The 27,899-nt window shown below is 38.8% G+C and overlaps 2 protein-coding genes across 5 annotated transcripts in view; both read right to left on the reverse strand.

The window, feature by feature from the left end:
* The window catches only part of LOC105428687 (monocarboxylate transporter 9), a 10,915-nt gene extending 1,513 nt beyond the window's left edge, over nt 1–9,402 (reverse strand). Inside the window, exons 1-6 of one of the 2 annotated variants that reach the window (XM_089076692.1) lie at nt 8,065–9,402; nt 1,474–3,086; nt 1,059–1,222; nt 733–886; nt 373–636; nt 55–276 (exon numbers count right to left, since the gene is read on the reverse strand). In XM_089076692.1, the coding sequence (XP_088932818.1) occupies nt 55–276; nt 373–636; nt 733–886; nt 1,059–1,222; nt 1,474–2,895 (2,226 nt within the window). In that variant the 5' untranslated portion in view covers nt 2,896–3,086; nt 8,065–9,402. Of the gene's footprint in view, nt 1–54; nt 277–372; nt 637–732; nt 887–986; nt 1,223–1,473; nt 3,087–8,064 lie in introns of both variants that reach the window. The other variant, XM_089076691.1, reaches the window with a different exon arrangement.
* A 796-nt stretch (nt 9,403–10,198) lies between these two features.
* On the reverse strand, nt 10,199–26,259 carry LOC105428686 (monocarboxylate transporter 9). 3 transcript variants are annotated; one of them, XM_089076688.1, is made up of 4 exons: nt 25,827–26,259; nt 13,819–16,871; nt 13,431–13,716; nt 10,199–13,217 (listed from the first exon to the last, which is right to left on the reverse strand). In XM_089076688.1, the coding sequence occupies exons 2-4, from the start codon at nt 16,153–16,155 to the stop codon at nt 13,039–13,041; spliced, it is 2,802 nt and encodes a 933-aa protein (XP_088932814.1). In that variant the 5' UTR covers nt 16,156–16,871; nt 25,827–26,259; the 3' UTR covers nt 10,199–13,038. The 3 variants fall into 3 exon arrangements, with proteins under 3 accessions (XP_088932814.1, XP_088932816.1, XP_088932815.1); XM_089076690.1 differs by lacking the exon at nt 25,827–26,259 and adding an exon at nt 20,665–21,718; XM_089076689.1 differs by lacking the exon at nt 25,827–26,259 and adding an exon at nt 20,640–21,718.
* Between the last annotated feature and the right edge of the window lie 1,640 nt (nt 26,260–27,899).

The following is a 27,899-nucleotide window of genomic DNA, read 5'->3' on the forward strand; positions in this document are numbered from 1 at the left end:
TAATGAATATACCATTCAAAGATTAAGTGCTTTTAAAGTAAAACTTGAGATTACCATCCCGATGGTATTGGTTATACCAATAATGCTGAGGAGATTAGCAGCATCGGACTCGGCATAACCGTTTCTAGTCAAATGCTCGGCAAGGTAAAAGTATGGTATAATAAACCACGTGAATAGCAATATCGTTGACAATGACATCAGCAGGAAATGCAATTCGAGAAACATCGAAAAATCCAATATGCTCTTTAACAAGTCTAGTAGCTCGGCATACCACTTCTGAGACCAAAAGAAATCAAGTAAGAAAAACATCTCTCATACATCTCTCGCGTGAATTTTTTGTTTTTCCAAATAAAAAAGAAATCTATAAAATACCTGTTCGTTCTCTTTAGCCAATGTTATCATACTATTTCTATAGATATCGGGACAGCTACTCGCTCTCAATCTATATTTATGCAAATTTAGAGCAGCGCCGCGATACATGACAGAATTTCTGTGAACTCTGATATCCTTGAAATAATGAGTGTTGGTGCTGAACTGTCGTCTAAGCCACGGTATGGAATCTGTCCCGACGACGCCAGCTTGAGGCTCGCTGACATGACGTCTAGAAACGGATCTCCTTTTCTCAGTCGGCGTGATCTATCAAAAAGACATTTGTTTGATACATGTGTATATAAACGCAGAGACTCATAATCAAATCACCTCGAATCACAGTCCGTTATTACGATTATTTACCGTATGCGCGACTTCCTTCACCAGTAAAGGATTAGTTTCCTCTACTTCCTTCTTGGACATCTTTCTGGCGCAAACGAGCTTCGTTGGGACGTGAATAGAAGTTGAGTCTTTTCGTTGTTCGGTGATCGCTTTCGCTTCCGTTACACGTTGAAGCCTTTGTAGAATGCAATAAATATTAAATGCCAAACCGTGTTATATAATATATAAGAAAGTATCGCGTGTGATAAGTAAAGTGTGATAAGTAATACGAGAACCTTGATTCACGAGAAAGAGATTCGTTAAAACCCGCATTGTGACTATACGTAGCAAATACGAAGCAAATTAACCTCATTGACATAGTGACGCCGCTTTTATTACAAATCTCCCCCGTCGAGTCTTGCAGCTGTTTATCCGACAAACTTCTACACAAAAGGAGGCTGGGATAATTCTCCAGAATGACAGTGTATAGCCTAGAATTGGACAGTAACAACTCCAATACTTCCAAAGGCACCTGGAATCTCACATTTGAATTTATTTATTTACGAAAATTGTGACGAAACCGCGAGGTACTTGTCGGTTTATCGTCCTTTTATACATGTGACATCGAGAGGTCTCTCTCTCTCTCTCTCTCTCTCTCTCTCTCTCTCTCTCTCTCTCTCTCTCTCTATCTATCTATCTATCTATCTATCTATCTATCTTTCTCTCTCTCTCTCTCTCTCTCTCTCTCTCTCTCTCTTTCTTCTCTTTTCCTCTTTCTCTCACCTTTTCGCTCCGTTTTACAAAAGTTGGCAGATTAACTACACTCGTTGTCTGCCTCTTGGCACCACCGATCGCTTTGGTGCTCGTACTTAAATTTTGTAAAAAATATTCAGGCGTATGGTCGCTTCTGAGCAACTTTCTGAGTTCTTCGACACCTGGGAACTCATCGGACGGACTCACGTCCGACCGGCCGTGCAGTTTTTTCGGCAGAGCTTGGTCTTGCTTGCGTTGCTCCAGAATCCACCATTCCGGATCTCTCATAACGGTACCGGCGACGATCATATTGAAGAACGTGCCAGCTAGGAGCAAACAGGTGCCTCGCCAGCCGTACTCCTCGATGAAATACGCCGTCATCGGAGCGTAGACAAAAGTACCGATACCGGTGCCGCATGCGCCGAGGCCTACAGCCAAAGTTCGTTTCTTGTCGAACCAAAAGGCGATGCTCACAACCGCGGTGACGTAGCACAAACCCAGACCGAGACCCGCGATCACGCCGAAAGTTAAGTACATCACCTCGACGGTGTTACTGAAGATAGATAAAATAAAGCCCAACCCTGATATCAGGCCGCCAGCGATAGTCATATTTCTGCAGCCGTAACGGTCAACGAGGGCGGACATGATCGGGCCGGATAGGAGAGGTACGGCCATGAAGAGCGAGCCGATCCAAGCGGTCTTGGACTTTGAGGCCCCGAATTCGTTGAGAAATTCGATGTAGAGCAGACCAAAGCTGAACGAGACACCGTCGGCTATCATGGATATGACCAGAGAGGCCAGAACGACCACCCAGCCCCAACCGCCGTCTGGCACTTTTGCCTTTTTACGCTTCTCTTCTCCCGCGCCGAGGCCCAACGACGAGTCTTCTCGCTCCGAGATACTCAAGGAATCGATGGAATCTTTGATTCGTCGCTGGTTCGTCGCCGTACCGGTGATCGGTTCGGGATATTCCTCGCGAACGAATACCTCTTGAATCTTGCGTCTCGTAGCGTCGCTCCGTTCCGAGGATCGTTCGACCGGCTCCTCGAGCGGCTCGATCGGCTCGAGCGGTTCGATCGCGTCGATCGGCGCTTCTTCCATCGCGTCAGTCGAGTACACATCGACTTGACGTTTACTTGACGTTTTCGAGGATAAGTCGCTGACATCGCCCGAATCGATATTTCGGTGGACAGAACTCGGAGGACGGATCGCAGAACGCTTTTCGTTTCGCCAGCCAATTAACGGAACTCTACGCGGAGCTCTATCGCGATCGCTCTGGTTCCTCTTCGCGTACAGATCTTCTCCTTTGACGCTCGCGGAACGATCGTTGTAATCATTTTGATCGTTGTTGTTATTGTACTTGACGCCGTCGTTGTTTCTATCGTTTCTATTGCAGTCGCTATCGCATTCCACTTGAATTTCTCGCAGGATAGTTTTGTTCCTGCTAACCATTTTTTTCTCTAAATGTAGGTAATGGCCGAATGAATCCAACGACGCCGCCAGCCTTTCAGTCCTTGGAACTCAATGGGGAGATAACCACCTTGTCCTCCGGTTACCATAAGGATCCTCGGGACAATCCTGAACGATTCACGGAAAGTCGGTCGCGCCAAATTCAGCATGCACGCACCTTCGAATCGCTCGTCCTATAAAACAATTATTCGCTTATATTAGTCGTGTACGTTGTCATTAAGAGCTGGAGAGCTAATTATTGGAGGGAAGTAATCTGCACGAAATAAAAAGGAATAATACAGTGGAAAAAGTACGTATAAATCGCTGGCGTCGCAAACGTAACGCAATATTTGTACGTAACACAAGGATTTGTATTAAACCAAGTTGTACTTTTTTGACCATGTTATCGATGTTGTCCCCGTATATCCGAATAATGTTATGATAATCAAATGCATAAATTACAATGCACGCGATGGCATTGACCGATTCGATTAACCGTGTCCGTTTTACTACGCGAGATCGCTACATTATATCCTTAATTTTTAATATATTAATAATTTAAATTTTAACATCAAACACACGAATTAGCGTATCTCTTGTATCTCGCTTTCGTAAATTTTCCGTAAGAAATTTTCGATAAGACCAAACATGCATCGATGATGTGCTAAAACAAAGCTGCACGTGTCTCGTCGTGTTTGCAAATACACAAATACACAAATCGATAATCGATACGATAATCAACGTACCGGTGAAAAAGAAAATTACTCCTCTTTAGTATCTTTCTGAGACAAAAAGAGACGCATGCAGAAGATGCGATCGCCCTGTGCTTACGGAAACTACACGCGACATTTATATGTATAATAATGCGGTGTGTCAAGAGTTAAAACTGTGATAACTGTAATGCACACAAGAAGATGTTTTATGACATATCCATCTAGTATACGAATCTAGTATACAAAATCACATCTAGTATATAAATGTAGCAATTTTATTCAGAACTTTACTGACGTTCCTAGATTTAACAGTAAAATTAATTTATAAACTTATTTACGATTATTTAAAAAAAAATGGGAAATTGGATTAATTTTTATATCCATTGAAAAAGATATAACAAAATTAATAGATGTAAATTATGCAATAAATAAATTTTCGATTATAAAATCCTGAAAAATAAATTGGAAATAACATAAGTAAAATGCGTTGTATAAATTTAACGTTAAAACTAAAGCGGGATTAAAAATTCATAATTAATTAATTCTCTTCTATATCGCCCGTGTTATATTTTTCATTTGGTTCTCTTTAATTACTTAAAAATGATTCATTTTTCTCTATTATCAATTATTTATTATTTTAATTATTGTTCTTTTAAGAAATTTCGATTCTTTGAACTCTATTTTATTTTTTTCTCGTTTAGATCTATAATTTGAATTTCCGCACATCTTGTTATACGTACGTATATAAATAAAAATGTACACATGTATGTAATTTTGTCACAGATAAATCATTTCGTAGAGGGCCCAACGCTATCAAGGACCGACGTTACTCACATACATTTCACGGGAGTTTGAAAGTACGAAGCGATAAAAAGAAAATCAGCGAGATTACTCATCATCGAGATAACGCAAACAACGAACATTTGCAGGAATTTATGCATGCGTATAATATAAACGAAGGAAAGTATTCGCGATCCTTTTCGGCATGTGCGATTATAATTATAGTCATCGATAAACGAAAAAGAAGTTAGATTAGAAAATTATTAATTTAGCCAAATTATCAATTAAAAAAGCAAAGTATGCAGCTACTGGTGCTCGATTGGTTAATGAATCGAGTATCCGTCGAACTGGAAACTGCAAAATAATGAATTAGCGATGATATGGAAAGAAACGCGTTTCGTGTCACAATATGTGATTATTCTGATATGAAATCAGAAAGATCTAATTTAAGACTGATGAAAATGTTTTATTTACTTTGCATAATCATTACTTGTATCATATGCCGCGTTCCATATGCATTTCATTTCAAATATTCCTATTCTCGTGTTTTTGCCCGTCTGTCAGAAAAGAACCACAGAAAGGACCAAGCTTGAATCAAGATGCATCTCTATGTGTTAATGCGTAATTAAACTATCGAAATATAAATATGCTATCAAAAGTAATTTTGCAGATAATTTTGATTTGTATTGTATATGTTCTGGAGAGAAAAGGATATTTATTGGGCAAGCTCTAGAACACTCAAAGTAGACGCCTATATTGTCAGACACTTTTCGTCAGGCGGTTTAGTCTAATAATATTCACTAGTATTACAGAACTGACGACTTTTGACGTAAAGCGGAAATCTCTTTTGGCTATTGCCAATACGATACGTATTTATAAATCCGCTCTGAAAATGAAACGTTAGTTTGACTCGGCCTCAGATTTTGTAAATTATTGATGCACTAATAAAATTGTTCTTTGTATTTCTATTCTGGGAAATTATGTCCCAGTACGGGACAAGCCATCAAGAGATACATCGTAACGATACATTTAAACGTCGTAAGGTCGTAAGGTCGATTACTAATTACTGTCTCGGCTGTCTTTGGCATTTTGATTTATCGGAAATCTTGTCAAAATAATTTTTACACAGTTTCTCTCGTGAAGAAAACAGATGTCCAACGTACAAGCAATTATCAATATTTTATATTTCTACATATAAATAAGAACATTCCTATTACGAAAACATGTGTTGCTCCTTTGTTGAAATTTTTTTGATATATAAAAATTTATCAAGATCGATATAAAATAAGAAATTTTACTGTATGGAAATATTTGAAAAAGGATTACTTCACTTTATGGATTTTATAATTACATCGTCATATTTCAATGAAAAGACAATTGAACATTAATTAATCATTGACATACGTAGCACACACGAATGCAAATCGCTTTCATTTGCGCTTTATAGAATTATAATTTAATTATAGATTAATTTATGGATATAATAACGAAGATGATATTTTCGATTGGACATCTACTGTTGTTTGCTTCAAATATGTCTTTTACATATTTTACGCCCAAGTAGAAAATGCCAGTAGAAAAGATTCGAAAATAAGTAGTCAAGAGTCATAAAAGAGTCGCCAGAGGGGTGTGATCACCATGGAGACCGACCGGTCGATTTCTGCGTGAAAACGTCCGTTTCTACTAAAATATAGGTAATGAAATTTTCCGATAAACGTTCCGTCTTGTATATAAGAATAAAGATCAAGAAATTTCAAACATTCTTTAGAAAATATTGAAAATAATTCGTGTCACCAAGTAACTCAAGAGAAAAAAAGCTTAACTCGAGAGAAAAAAGAAGAAAATAATGTTTCTGTTCTTCGTGATGTAACGCTGAGAAAAATTAATATTTGTGATTTGCCAGACAGAAGAGATATATTATAGGACGATATTTAAGATTTTCGACAAACTTGAAAAGATAAAAACAATTATTCTCCTATTTCTAATGCAATTTACAGCATTTATCTCAAGTGTGTACGTATGCACATCGAATCATTGATTAAACATCACGGCAAATATTTTGATTCGATATAGCGAGACATTGTTCACGAATTCGATATCAGTAATCACGCATATTTAACCAAGCTTATTTCGCAGATCAACTTGCGGATCTTGCGGATATGGAACACTCCAAACGATAAAATCTTATCATTAATTTAAATAGCCGCCGTTTAATTGCTCTTTAATCGTAACGCATTTTTCAGCTTACTTTCAATGTTACAATTAAAAGAGAAAGGAAGAAGGACTGTCATAAAAATGTATCAATCAATATAATGTATATCGATGTGAATTGAGAGCGTACGCGCACGCTCGTGTATTTGTACGCGAGAAATGTGAAATGTGAGATGCGTTTTCGTGAAAATATATTCATATACGTTTCATATTCTAGAATATATAAAACTCACTTTATTTTATAATACACTTTATAAAATATGTTGACAACAGGAAAAACTATGTAAGTTAATGAGCATTATTAATTAGTAGGAAATCTTATTTCTTTCTTCATGCTCGAAAAAGGAATTACGCATCCATAACATTTATATAATATATCGCTCGTAAAAAAAAATTGATTTCTAAACAGATTTTTCAAAGTTGAGTGTATACACAAGTTATTAAAGTAAATAAAAATAAAACAATTAAAAAGTAATCGATAAAAAATTTACAAATAAAAATAAATTTATAATGTTAAAAATTCAGCAATATCCGAAATATGTTTGTCCAGTTTGTCCAAAGATTTATATCATAACAAAAAATGTTCTTATTTATTTCTTAAAATATATTTCACAATATGTACAGTCATAAATTTTGAATGGGTCACATATCATCGAGTGTTCAATCATTATGTATTTATTAATATACGAGGAAATAAAACAAACGCTGTGCGCGATTACTAATGATTACATTTATTATCTAAGATTACATATTTATACGAATAAACAAGTTTATTTACAGTTATTCATACAAATGTGCACGAATTTGGTTTCCTTGGAGAAATTTGAAGTCTCCGATAAATTAATCATATATAATACACACACATACACACAACACACTCGTACACATACGTTCATCCGTTCAGAATCGTAAATTTTGAATGAGTGAGAAAGATAAATGAAATAAATCTCTAGGATTATATAATATTCTTACCAAATAAACGTCTACGTAAAGAATTGTTTTCATGTCAAATCTACTGATAAATTCAAGAATTCATAATGGCTAAAATATAAAAATATTAATAAGCTTGTAATAGTGGGAATAACGTCAAGTGTAGAATAATTAGATAATACAACCAAAAAAAAAAAAGAAAAACAAATTTTTAATCATGCCGTTATCCTCGATATATGAATAGATATTCTTAAATTTCTATCCAAATATGTGTAAATTCAGAAAATATTAATTTGGAGAATATGCAACTCGCAAAAGTATGTATTCGGTACATTTCCATCTCGAGATGTGTAATTAAATCCGAGAGTGTATCCGACGTATACACACTTAATTGTACAAAAAATATAATGTGTCCAATCTCCTCGTTTTCTTAATACATTCCGAGAGACTGTATTTTGATATATAAAAAGTATACCAGAGAAATATGTATACGTATATCCCGGATATGTGTAAGAAATAAATGGAATTTATCGCTTACCAACAATCGGTTCGGACAAATTATTACAGCTGAAGACTTGGAATAGTCTGGCACGATCCTCGTTAGAAAAATTGCTGTGTGCTTTCTTATCTTAATAACAATTTCGTGCATTCGCTCACAACGCGTTTCTCGACGAACGACGCGAACGACGCGATATCACTCGACCACTTTGGTTGAGAACACCCGGTACACTGCGGTCATGTGGTTCGGAAGCCTCGGAACCACGTCATGAGAAAGGTTCTCGTCGCCGCACCTGACCTGAACAGAGCACGCGTGTTCGGCCTTCTCATTTTGTCTCGCCTCGATCCTCGTGCCCCACCTCACTTCGCCGTGCCACGCCAGTTAAACTTTGCCGAGTCCCGGTCCCGAACCCGAGCTCGAGCTCGAGCCCGAGCTTGAGCCCGAACCCGAGCCCGAGTCCGAGTCCGAATCCGACTCCAAGCCCGAACCCGAATACGAGCCATGCTTCGCTTCGTCGCGACTCACTTTTGTGGTACTATGATCCGCTCTTCTACGGAAATTGGAAATTCGGGAGAGACAAGAAAGATAGGACAAAGACAAAAAAAAAAAAAAAAAAAAAAAAAAAAAAAAAAAAGACAGGACTTCGCCGTCTCGTCTCGTCGCACTTGGTCTAGACTCGCCCCATTATTATTTCGCGATTCGCCTTGACTCGACTAACGGCTTCCCAGTGCCAAAAACGCGACGTGATGTCGTGTGATACATTGACAAACCACGCGAGGCCAATCGACTAGGGTCCGTATCATTATACATACCAATGTCGTGATATATATGTATACATCACTGTCATCGTATTTTAATCTTTCTTTAATACTCCGCTTGTCAAAATCCACCAAAGAGAATATATTACATAATATATTTGTATAGTACTAGATTTCTCTCATATTTAAGAATAATGACAAGTTTTGCAATATCGGTGTACAGTTTGTTGATAAAATTGTTAATAAAATTTAAAAACTCTACGTTTAATCCAATGAGATATGCCTTGACGAATTATTAAAGTGATTTTAATCAATCGATTATCGTTATATACGAACATGCAAATTAATATCGCAAGATATTATCGAGTTTAAAAAACGCATGAATCGCGCAAGCTTTGAATTATACGATTGTCGTGATCAAAATGTTTCACGCAAAAATTCTCTTTTAGATTCGCGTCCACTTAACGCTCTCGCAAAAATTTGTCGGCATTCGCAGAGCGATAAGAATAGCTTTTTATGCGAGCGCAAAAATAAATCTGAAAATAAATGACCGATCGATAAAATTATCTTCGTCGTGTCAACACGACGCGACGATGACGCCATCCGACGTCACCCGACATTACCCGACGCTACCCGATTTCATCGCGACGATTCGTACTTTGATCTGTCGGTAATTCAGCGATTAATTCAACGATCAGAAGGTGTCGAATCACAGTCTTCTCTCTCTTCCTCTCGACATTAAATTTTAACACAAAATGATTAATCTCTTCTATCTTATTTTATTCCTCTTCATCTTTTATTTATTTATAAATGAAAAACTATATTTGAAGATAAAGCACGAAGATTTTCTCGTTGAAATGTACGCCTAACGATAAGGAATATCGACGTATCGACAAGCGAAAAATAAAGCTAATAAAGAAACTAGTAACAATTGGATTTTCGACAATTTTCTCTCTCTCTCTCTCTCTCTCTCTCTCTCTCTCTTTACATGCGCGCAAAGTTTGAAATGTGATTTGTACGACGTTGTGGAAATTCGTTGTTACGAAATAAACTACAAGTGAGTGTTGCCGAGAAATCACTAAGAGATATATATTTATTCAGGTCATTTTCGGATATTTCTCAACGTTTGCTCAAAACTGAATCGCATCTCGTTCTCGGTAAGGATTGGTATTGGCTAAGAATTTATATATACACGTGAGACTAATCATAGATTCGTTCTATTAATATTCAAGAGTCAACAAGAATGTTGAAATCCGTAATATTTTGCGCCAATAGATGTACCGAATTACGTTTAGATATACGTAAGGTACTGGATGCATTAGAGATACGCTAGATCGAGGTCGCAATGACCTAATTAACGATTAGGACTTTTGGAAATACAGTTGACGAATGATAAAATTTTCAAGACTTGGATATTTTGTAGAATGCCGAAATTTTATAGGACTTGACATTCTCATATAATACAAGAGAAATGCTAGTTCTCATCACTTGAAACGCCCGTTCACCTTTTGCTTCTTCCTTTCTACATATATTCTCTTTCTTTTCTAATATTTTGTTTTGCTTTCTTTTATTGGAAGGAATTACTCTCCTCTCTGGAATTTTCTTTTCTATTTTCGATATTCTATTAAAAGTTCTCGTTTACCCTTTCACAGATTATTTGCGTCCCGTTCCTCGTCTTAAAAGCTATCGCTTAATACTACTGTTGAAAGTCACCTCTCATCAAGCTGGCGACTCGTATATCGTAAATATATGAAATACACAATTTTTCTTTTTTATATTAAAATATTGCTTTATATACGTTTCGTAGATGCCATGTAAGGCTGCGTATGCCCGCATGCGATATATAATACGAGCATATATGCTGTGAAACAAATTATTGCATTCTCGTAATTTGGACTTGGCACCGGACACGATTACAAGACAACAATCGATTCGTATCTAATTGGAAATACGTTTAGTCGGAATTCAAAATTCCGATCGGTTTGCGGTTATACATACTTTCGGTTACCAAATTGTACACGCAGAATCAGAGTTCGGCACTTTAACCTTAACAAAGAATATTCGAAACTTGTTATACGATCGTTACTAAACCTAACCGCTTAAACGATCTAATTCTTAATATCTATCAAAGCGGTAGATATCTTTCGTGTTTTGTCTCGTATAAAGGCCTCGTGATGTTATACGTACGTATATTTCTACGACTATAAGAAATATTTTTTGGAATATAAAATTTTTCCGTGAAATCTCGAAAATATACCTAAAATACCGCAGCGCGATTTTGACTAGTTTTTTAAAGAATCTCTATTTCGTTTCACATTGCACATTGATTCCGCAATTCATCGCAATGCATAGCAAAATTTCCGTTTTACCATTATATATTTTACTTACAACTCTCTCGAGAATGAATAAAGACCTTTCGTTCATTTTAGAGACCGATCCGTCAATTTCCGTTCACGTTAACATTACGTTACGGTTACACACATGTTAACGCGTGTTTACAACTGCCCGTTCGTTTTGTTCGTTATTGTACATACGATACAATCTCTGCGATGGTCATGTACTTTTTTCTTTCGAATATAAAAGGAAAGTCGAGTAACAATTGTGTGTGAGAGAGTAGTAAACGAAGATCACTTAACAATTAAAAAAACTAGTGTACACGTGTTACGATAACGGAGGTAGTAATATCTATCTGTAGTTTGCGAAATTGATAAAGAGAGGCAAGTTTATCATCACAGAAAAGCTATACTAACATGCCTATTTTATAGACATGTTTTCAAACATACGTGCATCGCGCTCTAAAGGAGAGAAAAAGATGTTTTGTTTGTTATTGTACATCTGTTACATCTTTGGTTTAGTTACATCTTCCGCATCACATCAGCTGTTTTGTAAGTGGAACTTATTAGAATAATAAACATGCCGATATTTTTGTCCAACTGAAAGATATTTATAATTGAATACGAGTGAAATTAATTTGAATCGGTTTAAAATTTAATAATGTAGACAAATTATAGTTCAAATCCGCGAAAGCGACTCGGAAAACTCTTACGTGAAAGATGCGCGTTGCGCGATGACGATTGTAAAAGTTTAAAGAAGGGAGGGAGGCTATGTGACGTTGTGATTAATTTACAATATCTTTTGCGTTATCCAGGGGAGAGGGGATAACTTGTCAATTGTCAGCTGTACATAATCTAACTTCAAAACTCACTCGACGAAGGAATAGCGACTACAAGCATGCATAGAGCTCGTTTGTCTGTATACGCAAATGAGGACACCAGATGTGCCGATTTCGAACATGTACACACGTGTGTGTGTGTGTGTGTGTGTGTGTGTGTGTGCGCGCGTGCGTGCGTGCGTGTGTGTGTAGATATATATATATGCCTGTCAATCGCCAATAATATCCTGAGATTCGAAATTATATATTTAATTGCCGTACCAAGAATATACGTATATTCGTTCGAATAAAATACGATTACTGACAGCAACGCATAGCTCGTAACGAAAAGGCCTTTCGCAGGCCTTTTGACTTATATTATCGCAAGCATATCCTAATTTGTATGCATGTACGCGCATATGCGTATGCACGCACGCACACACACACACACACACACACACACGCACGCACGCACGCACGCACGCACGCACGCACGCACGCACGCACGCACGCACGCACGCACGCACGCACGCACGCACGCACGCACGCACGCACGCACGCACGCACGCACGCACGCACGCACGCACGCACGCACGCACGCACTGGCCTATGTATTATTAATATTAAAATAAAATATTTAAAAAAAGTTTACACGAAATAATTTCTATTATATAACAAGATCACAAGATCACAAACAATCTGATAATTTTTACAAAGGTTGCGAAGATAAAGCATCAATTGGTGATGATGATTCGGCAAATCCGAAATTTTACTGATGCGATTTGCCACGCATTTTTTTTTTAATTAACATTTCTCGAGTCGCTGACATTAGTCGTTACGGAAAGTCGATAAATCCGCATTTCGACAAACTATAATTATAACTATATAATACACCACAGCCGGCTCGTGCGACTCACGTGTAGCATGTCACATGTAAAATGACATTAGCACGAAATTAAGGAGCCTATGGCAATTTTTTTCAAACTGTGTTGCGATTCCTTCGATATCCCTTGATATCGCGGATGGATATTCCGATTTCCTATTGCGATGAAATATCCGACGATGCTCGTTCATCTCTGGCTTGTTCAATAAATATCATCATATTTACACATTGTTTATCGCATTGAAATCCTTGTCGACGGATATTCCCCCAGATTCGTTTCGACACTTTCGATACAAACTAATCAAAGGCATCACTAGTAACAATGCGCCGCTTAACGCAATGAACAATCCCGCCAGGTAGAAGGACAGATCATACGTGCCCGTGATATCGTATAACCAGCCTGAAAAGGAAACCATTTAGCTTTAGAATTTGTTTAGCGCAAATTATTTTCATTTATAATCACACATTTCGTTATTCAGGATAATCTATTTATTTTTCACGATCATCATCATATCATTTATCATTTATAATTGCTTTACGCTAATTTGCTTTACGCTTGTGAAATAATAAAAATAATATTTTGTAATAAAGTTTCGCGCTCGAGAGAGTTTACCAGCTAACGGAGGGCCCATGAGATTGGCGATTCCTTGAACGAGTAACAGAAGGCCATAAGCGTTCGTGAACCTCTCTAAGGTGATGAGCTCGACAAGGATGATGCTGGTGAGACTGTAATTTGCTGCGATGAATAATCCAAAGGCACCAGAGATTGCACATAGAGTATAATAATCGTTGACGACTATCGGTATAAGAGCAGTAACGGTACCGCAGAGCGCCATGCATACCGCGTAGACGATAGACGCGTTCACCCACGCTCTATCGCCGGCCCAACCCAGAAAAATCTGCAAAAAAGATTCACTTTGATCTCTATTTGTGATCTACGATTGGGACAAGATCCATGGGCGCTCGCGTTCATCTAGCAAAATCCAGCCGCTGCCACTCACCTCACCACTCATGTTCGCAATCCCGATCACCGAGATCAGAATGGACGCATCTGTCTCGCTGAATCCAACTTCGATCGCGTTGTCCGTCAGATAGACATAAGGCACATCGTACCACGTGTGCAAGAGAAAGTTACTGACTGCGAACAGCAGGAACCTCGGATCGGCAAAGTACGAGAAATCTAGCATGTCGACAATCAAATCCCAAAATTCCCAGAACCCAGCGTACCAGACGAGCTTCGTTTTAGCGATCGTAGTCATTGAATTTCGATAGATGTCCGGACAACTCGACGCTCTCAAGCGATATCGATTGATGTTGAGCATGGCGCCTCTGTATGTTAAACTATGCCTATGCATTCTGATATCCTTCAAATAGGCAGTGGGCAGTCTTCTTGGTTGTTCCAATGTGCTAGATCGCCTCAACGGAGTATCGGAATCAATTTTTTTCAACCACCATAAGTATGTCGGTTCTACCGATTGATGCTGATGCTGTTGCTGTTGCTGTTGCTGTTGCTGTTGCTGTTGCTGTTCGCTGCGCAAAATTCGCTCGCCGTTGCTCTTGCAACTTTCCTTTCCCTCAATTCGCAATTCGGCTAATGGGCTCGGTGTAGATATAAATCGAGCCGAGGGTGTACTCAATTGATCGTGCAGCGCACCGGAATCGCTAAAACTCCTCGACGATATTAGGAGACTCGGATAGTTTTGCAGGAGGACGTTGTAAACGGTTTTGTTCGTACTGAGTAGTTCCAACACTTCCAGAGGTACTCTTTCTCCGTTCTTGACGAACGTAGGCAGATTCACTAGACTAGAGAACAGCTTTTCACCACTCTCCTCGTCTCCACCATCCTGCGGCCGAAGATTCTCGATAATCATCGCATTAGCCGACGCGAAACCTCTCTTGGAATCACCATGAGGCGTTTGCGTATTCGTGTTCGCAGAGCTAGTGGCGGAGAAGGAATCTGCGCTGGAGCTCTGCATTTTAGATCTCTTTTTTTCTCGGTTCTTTCTCCTTTCTTGGGTTTTCGCTTTTGCTCTAGTGGTAGTCCATTCGAGATCCCGCATCAAACAGCCGCATACGGCGAGATTCGAAAACAATCCTGCCAGAATCAACGTGGTTCCTCTCCAGCCGTACTCCGCCAGAAGATATTGCGTGACGGGCGCAAAAATAAAAGTCCCGATTCCGCTGCCGCATACCGACAGACCGGTGGCGAAAGATCTCTTTTTGTCAAAGTAGTACGCCACGATTACCACCGCCGCGACGAAGCACAAGGATAAACCGAAACCTGCTACGATGCCGAACGTAAAGATGAGTACCTCCATAGAATTCGCGTAGGAACTCACGACGAAACCAGCCGTCGCCAGAATGCTACCAGCTACCGATACTTTTCGACATCCGTATCGGTCGGTTAAAAAACTTGCCACCGGCCCCGATAGCAATGGCATCGCCATAAAGAGGCTGCCGATCCACGCCGTTTTGGACTTGCCCTCGCCAAAATAATTAAGGAACTCAACATATATTACGCCAAAGGAGAAAGTAATACCATCCGCGATCAAGTTTACCATGAAGGAGGCCGCTACGACGACCCAGCCCCAACCTCCGTCGGGTGGCCTCGCTTCGCAAAACTGTCCCAAGCTGGAATTATCTTCGGAACTGCTCGTAGTAGACGTAGAAATTGACGGACTCGGATGTGGTCTTTCTTCAGCTGCTTGACGTAGCTGCTGCTTCTGAGACTCCTTGTTGAATTGCACGTGATGCTGTTGCTTGTCCTCTTTGGGTGACTTGCCGTTGACGAGTTTTTCGGTACTCTTCTCGGTCGACGAGTGACTCTTGGGTGACAGGATCCTGGTATTAGGCGAACTGAAAATTGTACCTCTTTCGTTGAAAACGTTCTTCAACTTTTGCGGACTAGATACCGGATCCTCTTTGTAGAGGCTGTTGGGTCTCTTTGGTGAACTCTGCAAGTTTTGAGAAGCATCTCTCAGCTCTTGTCGAGCTTCTCGACGTATCCTTGAGCCCGTTTCCTCCGTTCGTTCTTCCGGCTCGTTCTCCACGAATCTTACTTCTTCTTCCTTTCGCGCATTTTCCTGTGGTCCCGAGTTGTTTCGGAAGTTATCGACGCGCTCCGATTCCCGAAACAAACTCGAATCCGTGATCGTCTCCTCACGACGATTATGATCGCAATCGAAATCGGTTCGGTCACTTATCACGCATGAATCTTGGTTATTAATCTCATCGTCGCTCGTTTCGATATACGACTGCCTCACGGTCGTATCGTTATTCGTTCGTTCGTCAAATTGACTCGATTTGTCTCCATTGTTAAACTTGGTCCACTCGGCCATATTGAAGAAACACGAAAAATATGGGAGATACTTATTCACTTTCGGGATTCACTTTTGGAGATATTAAAATACTTCCGGCCGATCCAATTTTTCTTTCCGCGACACTACGCCCGCACCAATACGCATACACAGCCACATATGGACAATCACCACACACACACACACACACACACACACACACACACACACACGCACGCACGCACACGCACACACACGCGCACACGCACGCGCGCACACACACACACACACACACACACACACACACACACACACACACACACACGCACACGCTCGCTCGCTCGCTCGCACGCACGATGAACCAAGAAAAGAAAAAGAAATCTATTCGAAAGGATTCGTAAGGAAATTTGGGCGACTCTTTTCCTCAAATCTTTTTGGAACGATCGATTCAATAAAGGTCTAGTTTCGTCCTTGATTTAAATAATGGTAAACAAGGCCACTCGTAGAGCTGCCTAGTGAACTGACGGCGCAACGGTAATAGGGATGCTGGCGACCAGGTTGATGTAAAGTTGTCTGGCGATTGATAGTCAGCACCCGGTCGACCATGCATGGGTCCACCACCATTGCAATCGCGGCCCCGGATTCTCCAAGTCCAAGTAGCACTTTGATTACTTGGGACCACCTCCTCCTCCGCGAAACGTTCGTCAACCCAGGCACCCATGCGGCGAAACGTACTGCTTCGGTTCTCGCGTTGTATTCTACGACAAAAAAGTCAGCCATCTCAACGATTCGTTCACATTCATTGCATCCATCGCATCCAAAGATGACAGGTAAGACGGGTGGATAACTAAATAGGGGAGAACTAACTAAGAGAATAGGGAAAAAAAAATGTAAATGTATCGAGTGAGAGGGACAATGTTGTACAAATACACGTAATTAAATTTCGTGTACCAAGATTACAGTAATTCTGAAACGGTAGTCTATACATTTCCATCACGTTTGAATCCATAAAAAGTATCGCGTCTCAGAAGCGCGAGTAGGTTTCCTGAAAACGCAAATTATTGCCAAGTGATATCAGCTCGTTACATTTTATTTTCTTATCGTTTAAATCGAATCGGACAATATATCCTGTCGTTAATTAAACACGCGGTAATAATACGATCAAAGTGACGCGCGCAATTGCGAAGAAAAAAATGCCTCGCTTGGCTATATTTACTCGCTAAAGCAACATTCTCGAGCATTATTAGATGTTCCAAGTTCGATGTTTGGCAAAGACACTCGACGGAGTGTGACTCGCTTCTGACATTTCGTAACCAGCCGAAGTAGCTCGAGTTAGAGTCAGCGATTATAAATGAAGCTCATTGTGTATGAGTTGCTATCAATTTAAGGATTTAACGGTGACCACGGTGATCACGCGTGTATCGTGCGATCCACTATCTTTCCTTCTTCTTCTTCTTTTTCTTTTCAGTTTTCTCACGGCAGTTGAAGTGCGTTTTCAAAGTTATTTCGTCATAGGTATAAGCAAAAATTTCAGTCGTACGTTCGGTCGTTAAAGGGTCAGTGTCGACCCTTGACGCTACGTGACGTGACGCGATGCGACGCGACGCGATGCAACACGATGTACATGATCTCTTGTCGCGCTGTGCCGCATCGCATCACAACACGTAAAATAAAAAGATTCAATCTTTGCGCGATGCGCACAGAGATCTTCGATTTATCTTTCGCTGCTCAACTGCTTGCTTCTTCAATGTCAAGTGAGGTATACCCAACGCTAATTAAACTTGTTCCGTCTTTTAATCAGATTGTTGAAAAATCTCAATCTCTACGGTAGTTTCGATTGTATTTCTAATTTACCTTTATCAAAAAAAAATATTTCTCTAAAGTTTCATTTAAAGTTTCTTCTTCATTAAAAGAAATCACGAGTTCGTCAAATACTCATCTCATTGTAAAATTGCATATATCATACATCAAGGGAAATATGTATGTGTCGAAAAAGTTTTATAAAATTAAATTGATTATAGAATTAAGTTTACACCATCAACTTCAAAATTATTTTTTAACTTTTGTCTCTACCACGTTACGCTTTATGCTTCTTGACAAATTTACATACATATTGCAGGCCAATTTAACGTTAAGAAGTCAATTAAATACATTACAACTTGTGCACTCTGGCACTCAGTTTCTTCATTCTCTTTTGCGTTTGTCAAAACTAATCGTAGATTTAACGTTGACCTAGATCTTGTCGGATTACTTAACTCAGAGGAAGACGGCCATTTAAGTTTTTGCGTGGAACCTTACCACGCGAATGTGAATACCGTATGCTGCATGAAAATACTATCGAAATATAAAAATTTACGGCAGATGCGAAAAGTGATCAAAAGTGCTAAAAATAAATTATGTTGCACACGTTTTTGACAGACACACGTGCGCGCACGTACGCACGCGCACACACACACGCACACGCACACACACACACACGCGCGCGCGCGCGCGCGCGCGTACAAGAGATATGATACATTCTGATAACGTAAAATATCACCAAATATAGAGATAAAATAATCACGTTTCATTAAACATTAAACATTAATCTACATGTAAATAGTATGTCGATTAAATAGATCTAAGAAATAAATTGTATACACATTTGAAAAATAACGATGATTCGAAAACGCAAGAGGAATTCTAAAGTAAAGCGTATTTTTCAGGGAATGAGAAGACAGAGTAATCGTATTTGCATTGGATCAAAAGGCGGAAAGAAAAAGGGGAATTTGATAAAATTGATGTCTGATTACGTATTATACAATGTGCCGCGCGGTACGATTTATTGAACGCATTGGCGTGAGACCATTGCGAGCGTCTGATTAAACCGCGTATTTCTCAATTTGAAAAATTTTTTAAATCTCCAAGAAAAAATGTTTATACATTTGCCGATTCTATCGCTCAATCGTAGAATATAGAGACGAAGAAATAGGTGCCTCTGGCCGACAAACTTTTGCGCAATTCTGGCTTCGTGCCCGTGAACGAGTAAATTGGGGTACGTTGGTCCAAATTCAACGCCAACAAGGCGTTTTTTTCGTATTAACGTTTATATCGTTTTTCATTAGTGCTATAACGAGATTTCGCAATTACGATTTCTTGACATATCATCCGCAAAGCGTACGTACAGTTAGTACATTTCATTTATTACAAATCATTTAGTTACTTGTCATAGTTGCAAAATTATTGTAATTCGATCGAAATGTCGTATACTCGCAAAGATACACATTATATATTAAATGGTAGATGTATCAAAGATGTGTAATGCATAGATTTGTATTGCCGTCGATTAACGAGCAATTTTTAACTGACTTGTCGTTGAGGCACGTGCCACGATAGAAGCATGGCACTAAAAAATATGGCGCTTGCGTTTCGAGAGAGTTTCGATCGATCAACGTCGACGAAATAACATTCGTTCCAACATTTGACTGAGAAAGTGGATCTTGGTTAATCGTTATCGGTATTGAAGGAGAACGAACTTGGAGTCATGTGTCGTGATAATGCGTGCTCATTCATGCAAAGCATCCTAGCGTTTCTACAAATATTAATAACGATACTCGCGATCATCTCCATGCGGTTCTATATCAGGATTTTTGAAAAATAAGATAACGTGTTACGTATAAGATACAAAATGTATATCTTATAACTATCATTTCGATGTCACAGATATGAAAAAAATCAACTTCCTCAACTGAGAGGCAATGGCGGATTGTAATGGAACGGCGGATTTGTGACGGGAGTACAGAGGATACAGAGAAGTTTACATTATAGCGCGACGAGAGAGATAGAAAGATGCGCGGAAAGAAATGGCGCGTGCAATAACGTGCTATTGTTAATTAGTAATTATTGAATCGAAACACTTCGCAAATCATTTTAAGCGTACGTTTACGCTTATAATAAAATCTTTTTATTCATTTCACGCGTGTTAAATGAAACATTGAAATATTGACGTGGACGCACAATTTACTAACTATCGCATTTTCGTATTATATTGTCTATTCTATCTTACAATATGTCTCGCGAGTCCGTCTTTATGATATGGAATGAATAACGTGATAATCATAAAGCAGCCATAAACAATCGTAAGAAAAGTATCAATCACATACAACGTACTATTCCTCTCAACTTGCAGGTAAACGCAAAGGATTTAAGATCCTCATATTTTATATAAAGAATTATAATTAAGAATTATAATTAACCGAAATACTTTGGAAACTTGATCGACGATTTGACGAATTGTTCACATTCGCGATAACCCTTGATTGTCGAAACATTGCTTATTTCCTATATGATTAAGGTTTCCATTTTCAGATGAAGGTTCATCGGTTTCAGTGTATAGAAGACACATGATAGATGCACCATTATGTCACGTATCGCCGTGGTAACGATATATTCGATGGTAAAGATATGAAATAAACGAATAGTAGAGAGAGAGAGAGAGAGAGAGAGAGAGAGAGAGAGAGAGAGAGAGAAAGAGAGAGTTGACGAACCATAATGGACGGTACAATCGGTTACTTTGCGTTATCCAGGCTGCTCCATTCGCATTTAGCGAAGCGGCACGTCGAGGCACGTCGAGACACGTCGTCCATCAGCTCGAAAGCTCGAAAGAAACGAATTGTTCTCTAACATCGAATTAATATCGGGAGATCGCGCGGCTTGCGCGCGCGGCTTGCACGCGCGCGCGCGCTACCGTTTAGCCTTTGCACGAGGTCGAGCATCCGCGTTCACGAGGCGGCGAAATCTCCAGCTTCCGCGAAATCTCATCGTCAAAGAGAAATGGAGATAGAGACGCGTCAAAAGCGAGAGAGAAACGTACCGATGACGATGACGGTAACGAATCCGATGATTCAATCACCCACGAGCGAGAGTACCGACAAATGCGCGAACGAATATGCGATTGAGCACATCTGTTCTTGATTGATACGTAGCGCGAATTTTTAATATATCTTTCCCTCTTTTCGCATCAGAAGAAATGAAAGTAATGCCGTCGCGATTAGCGATGCTGGAGAAAAACGATCCTCGATTCAACAATCCGTCATTGTGATCCGCGAAATAGTGTCTTTCACCTATACGCTTCGTTTTCCGCGCACAGATATCAAAGTATTTCTCGGCTGCAAAGAGATCGTCTCGTCTCGTCTCGTCTCGTCTCGTCTCGTCTCCCCTCGCCTCGCCTCGCCTCGCCTCGCCTCGCCTCGCCTCGCCTCGTCTTACCGCGCGTAATGCCGATTGCGCGGGTCGCGCGCGCACAGAAAGATGACCGGGCTAATACTGATAGCTGGTACCCGTTCTCGTTGATACATATGACCATTGGCTTCGAACGCGTTTCGTCGTGACGTTGTCGTGCGTGCGTCTTTAATCTTAAGCGTCGCAACATGCTGGGGACTCGTACTCTGAGACTATTTTGCACGCCGATTACCCAGAAAAACACCTTTTTTACGTTTTCAATTAACTGTTAAACAATTAAACATTCTTCGGTCTGTCAACTTTTCTTTTCGTCGGTTGATATGATTTTGCGTTGAAATAATTACGAATCGCGTAAGACGACACTCGAGGTAATTGGAACGATAACGACAATGAAAAATGACAATGAAAACGAGAGTCAAATAAAAAGTTACGAGAGTCTTATGTCGAACTAAAGGGTCAAAGGGTTCGTGTGCCTTTCTCTTACAACTCTAAAAACCGACTACTCGTATTCTAGTCGAAACGATCATTTAAACGTGATAATTTAAACATTGAATAAAGCGAGTACGAGAGATGTGCAATCTTTAGAACGTTTTCCAATCTGACAGCGTGGCGAACGCTACGACTACATAACTCCCATGCGTGAAAGCTTATCACACGACTCGCAGAGTTGTATAGATAAGAAAGAGCATTTTTCTTCTCTCGTCTATATATATATATATATTCATCGCTTTATTCTACGTTTTTAATTAATTAATAATTGATAAATATATACAATATATATTACGCAAGCCTTTGCTATTATTTGGCACGTAAAACTGAGATTACTTTTCCTTTTCGTTTGAAATATGATTGAACGATTGAACGATAAAATTCTATAATTGTCGTATATATAAGAATGGATTACAAATTGCTTTCTACGAAATAATAACATTTAAGTATAGAGTAAGTTATCTCTATTATTATTTTCTTTATTATATTCTCACTAGATGTTATTTTTTTATACGATAATCGAATCGTATCATATGTAAAAGAGTTTTGTACCACAAAATTACATCTCCGATACGAAGGAGGTGTAGATTCAGTACTTGAAACTGTCTAAAGATAAGCGTAATAGCATTCAATATATCTTATCTTTACGTACGTGCTATTCGTTAGAAAATGATGAAACTGAGCTCGCGCTACACGCGAACTGTCCTTTGTTCATCACACGCACGTACACACGCACACATGCGCGCACAATTAATATATTTTGCTACCATCATTCCCGATTCTCAATATAAACGATTACTCAAACTGTAATGATAATTGTAAAAATAATATATGTATATAAAAAGAACAGTTGAAACGTCATGTATCGACATACACGTTTGTCAGAATTTAGTGTGACAAAAAAAACAACATGACACGTTACGTTTAATGTATCGGAAAAATCCCGTGTAATTAAAAGACGAATTAAATACATGATACCGACATGTTGCATGTAAATCGTACAATTGTGAAATTTTTTAAACCGTACAAATTTAGAAAAATGACATATGAATTTCCACATAAAATATTAATATTTCATGAGATAAACAGAATAATTATCATCGGAACTAGTATTTAAGAGGATATTTTCCTTCAAAGAAATCATTTGCCATCTAATTTCTATTCAACAACAGACTCGTATTAGCCACATCGTGATTTTCCACCGATAAATCGACTCCATCATCAAGATAATTTTATAAAAGCGCGATTAAAATGTTTCCGCAAAGATGGCAAACAAACCAGATTGTATTTATCCCTATTGTATATTCGTAAGAATTTTTCACGAAACATGGAAATTGCGGAAAATTTTGTAAACAAAGATGCAGATGAATAGTGCATGAGCGATAAGGAAAGAAAATTGTCTACGTTGATTTACCCAAATATCTAGCTTATAAAAAAAGGAATACACGATTACACGTCATGTTTATCAATTTACTCGACGTACACACGCATGCTTCATTATTATTTAGCTGCCTAAACGTCAAACGAATATATCTACACATTTTTTCATCGTTTGAATACACCCAATTTGAAATACACGCAGACTCCCAGGTTAGATAAGAACATATTAGGCAAAATATAAATTCAAAATAAAAAAGAGAAATCCTTGAAAAATTTCTCTTTTTAGAACATTTTTCTTTAAAATGACCATTACATACCGATATTGAGACTCTAAATACGCCGTTCTCTCTTTGACATAAAGATTGACATAAAGTAAATGTAAAAAATTGACATAAAGATTGACATAAAGTAAACGCCAAAAATTGAAAAACGTGATATGCGGAAAGAGAGAGAAGAGTAGTACATATAATATATAAATATACATATAATCTTCAATCTCAAACTGAGACAAATGCGTGATATTTACACTCAAGATATAATCTTATATTTATATAAAAACATTTGCAAACGGAAACGAAATATTGCATTTTGCTGGAATTTATATACGCGGACTCTGCGCTTATTCGCGCGCGTTTGAGAGATGCAAGATGCAACCGTTTAAAAAAGATCTTTTAATGACTTCCCGTATCAAATACGATATATGTATTCATAGATGTGTGCGTGTGCGTGCGTGCGTGCGTGCGTGCGTGCGTGCGTGCGTGCGTGCGTGCGTGCGTGCGTGCGTGCGTGCGTGCGTGCGTGCGTGCGTGCGTGCGTGCGTGCGTGCGTGCGTGCGTGCGTGCGTGCGTGCGTGCGTGCGTGCGTGCGTGCGTGCGTGCGTGCGTGCGTGCGTGCGTGCGTGCGTGCGTGCGTGCGTGCGTGCGTGCGTGCGTGCGTGCGTGCGTGCGTGCGTGCGTGCGTGCGTGCGTGCGTGCGTGCGTGCGTGCGTGCGTGCGTGCGTGCGTGCGTGCGTGCGTGCGTGTGTGTGTATGTGTGTGTGATGTACCAAGCACAGGCAAAAATTACATTTAAATAAACCAGAAATTATATCTCTACGCGATACATGTATGTACATATATAAATGTGTGTGTGTGTGTGTGTGTGTGTTGCGCACTCGCATCGGAATGCAAATTGCGGACAGCTTAACAGGAGTCGCCTACCTAATAAAGTTTATATTCGATCGATGTACTCGTTAGTATAATTATAATAGATGTAATGTAGAATATAAACTATAAAACACACACACACACACACACACACACACACACACACACACACACACACACACATTTATATATGTACATACATGTATCGCGTAGAGATATAATTTCTGGTTTATTTAAATGTAATTTTTGCCTGTGCTTGGTACATCAAATATCAGTATGGTGCATCAAATAATGCACAATTACGATTCGTTATTTCGATCAATAAATCAGATAATATTGGTCGATATACAAAATTATCAGGTTTAATGAACGATTAACGAAATCTAATCGCAAATCAAAAATATCTACAATCAACAATATGAAACAAATGAGTGAAAATGATGTTGGTTACGATGCTATCTCGAAAACATTCATATATACAGAATAACTCACTAAACATTTCTGTTCAAAATAATGTAAAAAAAGAGCTATTTTTTACTTGCATTTTGTATCGAGACACATGCAAAGAGTACTATTCTTATTATTATAATATTAATTTATTTTCTATATAGCTATTATAGCATAAATAATAAGCATACCTATCAAAGGCGATCATTATATACGATGGAAAAGAAAATAATTATACAAAATGCATCTATATATAGCATATGTATAGCAATAATATGATCGACGATTCGAGATAATAAATGAATTTTATGCGAGTAAATGCGCAAGTTGATGCGCACTATGACCATTATTTTAAAATATCGGCAACATTAGGATGATTAAAGCTTATTTTGTCAGTTGATATAACAGACAAATTATATCAAAAAATTATTTCATCCATCATTTCGTCCATCTTTCGATATTTTACACAATATGTTATATATATATATATATATACGATCGTGTACGTGTATGTGTTAAGCAAAACGTTAAGAAAGATCTAAACGAAACGTATAGTTGACATTGGTATTATAGACATAAGATACTTGACTTGTACTTGACTTGTACTTAAATATTATAGAATTTTGAAGCAAAAAAAAAACTGAGATTCCCATCGCGTTTACATTAGAAAGATTGGTATCCAAATAACCAGGTAACAAAATATTACCTACGGATAATAGTTGACATATCTAAAGAGAAATAAAAGATAGTTGCAAATCCGTTATTTTTCGGCGTGTAAGTGATGAATAAATAACAGCGACGCGTAAAGAACATTAAATATCGGTGAATCAGCTGGTCGCGCTACCATAACCGCAACGGCTGTTATTGATCCGCAGCCCGCGGAGGAAGGTTCCGCACGCGCTCGTAGCGTACATTGCGCGGTACATTGGCTCTTACACGTCGTCAGCAGACGACGCCAAGTAGTATCCACGAATTTACGATTTTATATTACGATTGCGACAAGAGCGCCGCACGATGCATCGCTGCACTCACCGATATGCTCCTTCTCCGTCCTAGAACCAATGCTAAAAAACCGGGGTAAGCCGCATGATACGCGTAGGACAAACCGGTGCTGGAGCGGTCACCGAGAAAGCGACTTGGGATTAATATAGGAAGAATATTCGAATGCGCACTCGATATGGAATTAGAATAGGAGAATGAGAATGAGGAGAAGGAGAAAGGAGAAACAGAGAGGAGGACACTCGCGCGACGAGTGTGAGTGAGAGCAAATCGCGATACGATAGAAAATCGGCACGACGATTTTTCGGCAAAATAATCGATCAAGGAGCACGGATGACGCGCACCGGGAAACTAATGGCTCTTGGACTCGCACACGGCTACCGTGTATCGTTACCGCGAAGCGAGCGACGACGCGACCAGCGGCACGAGCCAAGGGTGAAATTTCACCGATTGATTGCGCGCGCACCGCGTCTCGCGCACTGCACCTCGCGCATCGCGCACCACCTACCACCTACCATCTACCACCAACTACCTACCACCTACCATCTACCATCTACCATCTGTCACTTATCATCTACCATCTACCACCTATCACCTATTACCTACTATCTACCACCTATCATCTATCATCTATCATCTGCCATCTACCACCTACCACTTTTTCTTCGCACTTCAAGTATTCTCATCCCTGCTTAATCTCCGTTTATCCCCCCCGTCCTCTCCTCCCCCTCTTTCCCTCAATCGTCTGCTCATCAACCGCTCTCGATTCACTATTCTGCCGTGTTTTCTTGCACGCTCCATTTTACTCTAAAATCGTTGCGAGTATTCAATTCCTTTACCACGATTACTATTACGTAATCTCCCTATGAAACAAATGCACACGTCTTTTCTTTTTCTTCTCTTCTTTCCAACTTTCTCTTGTGAGAAGATCTGAGCAAATAGAGTATTTGCCCACACATCGCGCGATATAAATACTGTTTATTTTAAACATATCGTTTGCTGTACCGACATTGAATTACTATTCACTTACAATCTTGGAATCTTGCTAAAACTAATTGACTACTCAAAATTTTTAATAATGTTTGAATATGTAGTATATATCGACAATGTATAATATTTTATAATTCTTAAAATATAATAAAGTGCATTTCACATAATGACACGAAACACATGTAAATATTGTATATTCTTTCCTCATACATGTACTAACTTAACGAAAATTTCAAGGATCGAAATTCTGCGATTTTAACTTTCGATAGCTCAACGCAAAAATTTAAATTGTTAAAACTCGCGATTCAAAGTATTAAAATATAATGAAAAATAAAATGAAGCAAGTTAGCTTTCAAGTATTCCAACTTTAAAAGTTACAGTTAACTTTATTATACTTTTATTTTCATTTGTTTTATAGTATAAACTGCGTTATATAATTACAATAATATTATAAATAATACAAAATAACAAATAGTAAAACACACACACACACACACACACACACACACACACACAACGCCACACACAGAATCATTAACAAAGTTATGTAAATTATATTAAAATATCACGTTTCTAGTAATTTTAGTATTTTTAATAATGGATAATAACAGCGCAAATGAGAATCAGCGCTGTAGGACGATGCGCAAACTACATTTTCAATTTTAACTCAGTTATTAGTAAAAAGTTCTAAACGTTTCAACTTAAATTTAAGTCATCGTCAGTGGTACATCTCCAGCGTGTTTTTTTTCGTTAAGAATAAGTTGCACGTTTCTATAAAACAATAGTTTTAAAACAATAGTTAAAATAACATTTTTAATAAATAAGATTTGAAGGCATTTTAAAATATATTTTATTACACGAATCGACATACACGTCAATGTAGATTGACGTATTAATTCAGGCTTAAAATAAGAATCCTCTTAAGATAACATAGACTTAGTTTACACTTAGCCGTCCAATCCCGGTTCATTTCAAAATGAAATGGATTTAGGGAGCCTTTATACCGGATTGATCTTACTCCGTTAAGAAAAGAGGATTAAAGTGGATGGAAATTAATCCGTTTACACTTAAGAAATATTACTTCATTCCGAAGTGAATCGGGATTGAACGACTGGG

This window comes from Pogonomyrmex barbatus, unplaced genomic scaffold (genome assembly GCF_055798465.1).
Source record: "Pogonomyrmex barbatus isolate J1 unplaced genomic scaffold, ASM5579846v1 scaffold2, whole genome shotgun sequence".
Classification (NCBI taxonomy): Eukaryota; Metazoa; Arthropoda; class Insecta; order Hymenoptera; family Formicidae; genus Pogonomyrmex; species Pogonomyrmex barbatus.

Coding starts and splice junctions, on each gene's coding strand:
- LOC105428686 (XM_089076688.1), bottom strand. CDS start 16,155: ATGGCCGAGTGGACCAAGTTTAACAATGGAGACAAATCGAGTCAATTT. Junction 13,717..13,818: donor TTGCGAACATGAGTGGTGAG/GTGAGTGGCAGC, acceptor TCTTTTTTGCAG/ATTTTTCTGGGTTGGGCCGG. Junction 13,218..13,430: donor CATGGGCCCTCCGTTAGCTG/GTAAACTCTCTC, acceptor TTTCCTTTTCAG/GCTGGTTATACGATATCACG.